The sequence below is a fragment of the Macadamia integrifolia genome, unplaced genomic scaffold (genome assembly GCF_013358625.1).
Source record: "Macadamia integrifolia cultivar HAES 741 unplaced genomic scaffold, SCU_Mint_v3 scaffold572, whole genome shotgun sequence".
In the NCBI taxonomy this organism is placed as follows: Eukaryota; Viridiplantae; Streptophyta; class Magnoliopsida; order Proteales; family Proteaceae; genus Macadamia; species Macadamia integrifolia.
In genome coordinates, this window is record NW_024870490.1 from 138,646 (window position 1) to 145,584 (window position 6,939).

General features: G+C 36.6%; 1 protein-coding gene across 1 annotated transcript in view; it reads left to right on the forward strand.

Annotated features, from left to right (window-relative positions):
- The window catches only part of LOC122069294 (acetylornithine deacetylase-like), a 7,639-nt gene extending 2,943 nt beyond the window's left edge, over positions 1 to 4,696 (forward strand). Inside the window, exons 5-11 of the mRNA XM_042633286.1 lie at positions 259 to 397; positions 564 to 621; positions 707 to 724; positions 853 to 975; positions 1,130 to 1,286; positions 1,370 to 1,403; positions 4,256 to 4,696. Of these exons, the coding sequence (XP_042489220.1) occupies positions 259 to 397; positions 564 to 621; positions 707 to 724; positions 853 to 975; positions 1,130 to 1,286; positions 1,370 to 1,403; positions 4,256 to 4,368 (642 nt within the window). The 3' untranslated portion in view covers positions 4,369 to 4,696. The remainder of the gene's footprint in view (positions 1 to 258; positions 398 to 563; positions 622 to 706; positions 725 to 852; positions 976 to 1,129; positions 1,287 to 1,369; positions 1,404 to 4,255) is intronic.
- The last annotated feature ends 2,243 nt before the right edge of the window (positions 4,697 to 6,939 follow it).

Consider the following 6,939-nt stretch of genomic DNA (forward strand, 5'->3'; position numbering starts at 1 on the left):
GTGGCGGTGGGGGGAGAGGATTGGTAGGTTTACAGTACTCGTTGGGTGGTTAGACCTTCCACCTTGCCTATTCATGTGCAAATTGTGTCCATGGAGAGTGCGTTAATTTATATGGGTTAATAAGTCTCATTGTGTAAAGGACATAATAAATGTAATGGACATAAATATATTATTAGACAGCTAAACTGGAAATTAAAAATAAAGCATGTTGTTACTCCAATTTCCTTTATTAGTAACCAAGTGCTGCCTGCTGTGTAGGCTATTAATCCTTTGGAGTTATCCATGGAAGCACTTAAAGAGATTCAGCTGCGATTCTACAGAGATTTCCCTCCCCATCCTAAGGAACAGGTCTATAAGTTCGCAACACCATCAACCATGAAACCAACTCAGTGGAGCTGTAAGTTATCTGCTACTTAAATTAACTTGTGCATGCTAGCTGTCACAAGGCCGTTAATGACAAATAAACCCCCTCCTCAAAAAGTAATATTGTTGGTAACAACAGAATAGCAACATTACAAGCCGTGTATACTACTATTATTGAATCTCTGTTTGATGTATCACAGATCCAGGTGGTGGAATCAATATAATCCCCAATGAGTGTACAATCACAGGAGATGTCAGGTTTGTCTTCTTCCTGCATCTACAATGGCTGTAATGTTACTGATGAGATTTCAGAACTGACTTCTTTAAATATTTGGTGTTGCAGGTTAACTCCCTTCTACAAGTAAGTAGACTACCTATTCCCCCCCCCCCCTTTTTCTTTCATCAGAACCACAGAAAGAAGGTGACACAAAGGAGGAGAGAGAGACAGATGGTGCTGATTCCTGTTCTTTGTCTGGTACCCCTTAACAGTATATTGGACGCAAGAAAGAAGTTGCAGGAATATGTAGAAGATATTAATGGCAACATAGAGAAGCTAGGCACACGAGGTCCAGTTTCAAAATATGTCCTCCCAGAGGAGAATCTCAGGGGAAGGTGTGTTTACTGGTTATCTAGTCTTGGAGGAAACATTTTATTTTCATAGTGCATCTTGAATTCTTGATTTTGAACAAAATATTTGGTATGAGTATGTTAGTCTGTATCTTTGTTTACTTTAATATTTTAGTCATATATGCTGGCTTTTCTACAGACTTGAAATCAGTTTTGACGAAGAAATGATGTCTGGAGTTGCTTGTGATCTTGACTCCCGTGGCTTCCATGTGTTGTGTAAAGCCACCGAAGAAGTGGTTGGCTATGTAAAACCTTACTCAATAACTGGGAGTTTGCCATTGATTCGAGAATTGCAGGTTTGACTTTGATCTTTTCTATTGAAGCTACCTTCTGGACTTCTAATCCTTTAAATTGATTCACACTCGTTATTGGATGACAGGATGAAGGCTTTGATGTTCAAACTGCAGGATATGGTATGATATTTACTATTTTCTTGAGATATGGAATCTGGATTTTGCTTCAGCTAAGTTTCTAAATAAAGGCTAGTAAAATGAAATTGACAGGCTGGAAATTTGCTCTTGATTTTAACGATCTAGATATCCTTTCAAAAATAAAAATTTGAAATATTATTTGGAATACTCTCAGGACCTAAGCTGTTGATGTTGTAGAGCATATGGTTTAGCAGGGATTATGCTTTTCTTAAGCAAAAAATATTCAATAAATGGTTGAGGGTGAGACCAACTAATCATTGTCAGTGAGAGAAGAAGAATTGAGCCGTTTATGAAAAAAGTGTCTGTTCACTTATCATTCTCTTATTTCATACCCTAGTTGTTTAAGTAATTTAGAAAACACATTGAAAAGGAATATAAAAATGAGTGTTAGTGTACAGAATGTCCAAGAGTGTCAGGTCGAGATCAAAGAAACATGAAAGGGATAAATCCCTTTAATGAGTTTTGTGACAATACTCATTGCTACAGAGGATTGCCAATGGGCTGGCCTGGCCAAGACCCAAGTTGGCCCATTATATAAGCAATCTTTCCAAGAACAGAACTGGATCCCTCCATATGACACATTGGTGAACCTAGCTCATTTGCAGACATGGCTACAACGTGGTAGTAGACTTGGTTCGTATCCAGGTTCGTAGGTGTAAGTGCTACTTGCAAGTGGACCTGTGCAACTTTCAAGGGTCTTGAGAAGCATAAAATAAGCAATGCAAAGTGAATCTTCATTTCTGTCAATGTGCAAAAATAGCTCTTAAGTTTGTATTAGGTGACTATGGATCATGATAGTTGTGGTGGTGAGGACTAAGCATAAAATCATAGAATTGGAGAAGGGTAAGTAGACAGTGCTGGTGAACAGGGATGTCAAGGTGACAGTGATCAAGATGCTCAGGGCAGGCCAAGCCAGCAAGCTAATGACGCTGGAAAGCTGATTGTCTCATGAAATCAAATCATTAATTCTAGCAGATGTGGACAATATGCTTCCCGTGGGAGAGAGAAGCACTGTGGTTGTTAATAGAAAAGTTATTTTTTTGCTGAAATAACCAAATGGAAAGACTGAATTCGGGCTGCAACTTCCTTTTTCCTACTTATCTTATGATCTTCTGTTAGAAGATCTTTTCATATTTGAGAGACTCAAAATTGGTCAGTTGTCCTAGAATAGGTTCATTAAATTGGGAAATAATAGTGTTCTCAGTTATTTTTCTTTAGGCCTTATTTTAAGAGGGTAGGGGTTTAGAATATTCCTATTCTGCCTTTATTTTTGTCATTAGGAAGTTTATTTATTTAAATTTCCAACAGGCCCAAGATTAGTGAATTTTTATGTGTTTAATGGACCACATGTTTACAATGATAACAATTTGTGTTGGGTTTTATGTAGAAAAATGGTAAATCCCTTTTACTTTGCTCTGTTTCAAGAGGCTTCTCTAGATGGTACACCATTTCTTGAGACAGATGAAAGGCTGATATGGATTATTTAACCATTGAATAGATAAAACACCTTTTGAAAAGTCTACATGTGAGGTTTCATGGCTTAGCTCAATTATATGGCTGACCATCTAGTTGATTTTCTCTCATGTATTTCAAACCTTCAAATCTCTAGAGGGCCATTTTGGCAATCAAAACTCTTGGATGGATAGAGGATCATGTTGGTTGTTCATTTATCAAATTTTGAAGTCAAAAGTTAATCATATGGTCCACTATGCATTGAAATTTTTCCTGGCCACCTTAATCTTGACCAAGATTGACTTGTTAATTATACCATATGGTGTAATGCTCTTAAGCTGAAAGTCAACTCTTAAGTCTTAGCCGATGTGGACAATGTGGCCTAAAATGAGATCCAAATAATTGGCCACAAATTTATTGAATTATTAACTGGTTGCTGCATTTGAAGGCTGATTCTTTGCTTCTTTAGATTTTATGGATTCCTGAAGAATGTCAGAATTTTTCTATTTATTTTTCTTTATTCATTATTTAAGTTGTTGAAATGTATTGCTAATTAATCGAGGACAAGCTAATTTTGTGTCGGTAACCTGAAAACAATTTGTGAAAGTCATCCTTTACTAGTGGTAGTTTATCTAAATTAATCTCCATCAAGTTACCTACAATAACATAAAGCTGCTTATTTTAACAGGATGTTGACTTATTTGTTTTGTGTTGAAAACTTCTTCTAGTATAAACCTACAGTACAGAGCCCATATAAACTGCACATTAGTAACATCTTTATTCGTACCTTATCGAACAACTTTATGGATGCTCGCTAGTAGCTACTAAGAGTACCACTAGCGAGTTAAAAGTGTTTGAGGGTGATTTTGGTGGCATGGTAGAATAGCAATCAAATTAGTAGGTTGTGAATCATTGCTTCTTTTCCCAAGAGTAATGGGATTGGAGATATTATTAAGTCTTGGCATTCATTGGAGAAATATAACTTTTCATATTCAGGAAAGTGAATATTCTTGATTGAGGTGACAAACTATGGATTAGCATGGAGATAGAAGTTTTAATTTTGGGAGAAATCTGGGAGAAATCAAGTAACATAACACAAAGCCCAGTAAAATGGCAGTCTCTTCTGCGATTTACATTGTTGCCTTGAGTTAATGGAAGCTATATAACTTATATCCGTACAATTATTGGTGGAACACTCTGGTGACTACTTCCTATCTATTATCTGGAAACTAACATGACAAACAATCAATATGATATGATTCAGATTTTCTACAAGATTCTACCATCCCCATTTTTTTTTTGCCAATTTACTTTCATTTCTTTTGAAAGTAAATTGTTTATGGAAGTTATTTATTATGTATTAACGTGTTCTGTGTATTCAGGCATTATGGCTACATACCATGCACAGAATGAATACTGCCTTCTCAATGATATGTGCCAAGGCTTCGCAGTGTTTGTAAGCATCATCGACCAATTAGAAGGTGACACAAGCTAGAAGCATATCCACCACTCCAGTAGTTTCTTCTGCAAATACAGTTTCAGTGACCTTACTAGCATCATTCCTGAAACAGAATAAAATGGATACATTCTTATCAGCTTGATTACTCTTTTTCTGTTTGCACTTCAAATGTGTCAACTTGTTTTGTGTTATACATTGATTTAAGTATGAAGATCAACTATGCACACTTGACAGCCTGGTTGCTTGGCTGACTGACCTTAATTTACATACATCTTGGACCAAGCTTGTAAAAGGTTGAACTATCCAGATTTTGAGCCAGCCTGTGATTTTCATATGAAATTTATGTTGAAACTTTACGAAAGAAGTTCCATTGCATCCTCTTTGTTTTGTGGCGGAAGTTTTCCATCCCTCACAGTGAAGGGCTCCCACAAATCTACCGTCATCTTTACTCTTACCTCCGCTCCCCAATATGTATGTGGTCGAAAAGGCTCTTCACATCTGTTCTCCTATGCCCATACAAGTGCAATAATTAACAACAACGCAGCTGGTGAGCAGTGGTGTGTTAAAAACCCATGCTCACCAGGTCTCAAATTCGAGCCTTTTGGCTGTTACCTATTTCCCTTCTTCCCTTCTGCCTATAAAAAATAAAATAAAATAAATAAATAAAAAATGCGATAATTTCCTTCACTATGGCTCAAGGAAAACTTGCGGTTCCTTTCGGTTTTTGTTTGAACAGTGCAAGTTTCTTTGGAAATGTTACCTAAGGACCACTCCAAAATTCAACAGATTGGATTACAGAACAAAGTACAAGCCTCTTGCCACAGGCAATTGTGCAGAAATGTGGAGCTTCAGGGAGGTTGCAACTTCAGCATTAAACAGAAATTATCCAACGATGCAGCTTTAGTTAAACCATAATCGAAATTGATAGGGTCCCATTACTGGGATCATAGATGCCACACAATGAATCTTATACCTTTAGCCTACCAAAACTCTTATTTTGGAATACATAATTGTGCACCACCCACTACAGAAAGTAGTAGCTTTCAGTCAGAAACACAATTTAAGTAAGCCCCCCCCCACCACAACAAACAAAAAAAAAAAAAAAGTCAAAGAACACTACCTAGTTGTGCCCTTTATTCCTAGACACAGGACGCCATGAAATGATGATGTTGAACCTCTGGTTGGATGCCTGTGCACGCATTCTCATTAGCCCTGGCACTAACATAGTGGCCATGCGATCTCAGGTATCGTTCTTTCTCCCACCAAAAAAAAAAAATGTATTCAGCATCTATTAGACGTCTTTGACTCATGTACATTTACAAAATTCTAACAACCATCTTGGAATCTATAAACAAATCTCATGGTAGTTACATGTTTGTTGTGATTCACATTTTTCTTCCCTTACTATGAAAGTACAGTGCTACTTCATTCGCTTCTTGTGTATTGCCTTCACATTCAAACTATTTCTTGTACTCTTAATTATTATTTGATCATGAAATTCAAAAGGAAAAGGGAAGAGAGTAGAAAAGTGGCCAAACAATTAGGAATAAAGAGGAGAGGGATATAAATTACTGCTAACTTTGTCTTTGTTTGGCATCAAACTAAGGCTTTTGATACAAAGAGAACCATAAGGATTCACATTGGAGCATATAGTCGAAATTGAGAATTTGAATGCCTAAAATGCCTTAGCATTTTCCCAAATGATTTTGATATGCAAATTCATGCATTGTCTCCTCCTTGTTGAGCTGCATTAGGAGCCATTGTTGACTCAACAGTGGCAAAATGCAGCTCAACAAGAAGGAGACAACATATGCAGATAGAATTCAAAAGTATAATTACTCAACCTCTTTACTGTTTTCTCATTGCTTTGTTTTTCTCAGTGAACTACAGACCAAACACTCCATCCCCCTCCTTGGGGCACAACGATCGATGAAGGGGCCAAAGAAAAAGGAAAATGTTGCAAGTATCTCAACCAGAAGAAGCAAGGCTAGCGCATCAAAACCAAGCTGAAAAACTGCCGTGCACATTAGGGCAATGGTGCTCATGGTAGTTCTAAGCTATTCGTTTCTTTTCTCATCACATATCCTAGAGTCATTTTAGGCCTACTATTAGCTCATTTAATTCTTTCAATTTGAGTAAAATCATCTCTCTGTACTTGAGCATTTAAAGGCCTTCATTGCACATGTCCATGCCATTTCAAACGTCTTTGCATCAGAGCTACTTCAAATTAGTTTTAATTTGTTCATATCTTATTCTATCCTTTCTCGTTTACCACTCATCCATCTAAACATCTTAATTTCAACAATACTAAGTTTATCTATATGTTGTTTCTTCATTTCCCAACTTTCAGCTCAATATATCATTACTTATCATACAAATATCGTACAATTTTTTCCTTTGAATTTTACAGGAATACATCAATCACACAACACTCTGGGCACTACATCCATCTTTTCTGTCAAAACAATATATTAATTGTATAGACAAATTCCATAGATGTTAACAAAAGGGGCTCATCTCATTCCCAACCCTACCATCTCAAATAGTTATTATCAGTCGCAAAAAAAAAAAAAAAAAAAAATAGAATTCAAATTAATTAGGGGGAAG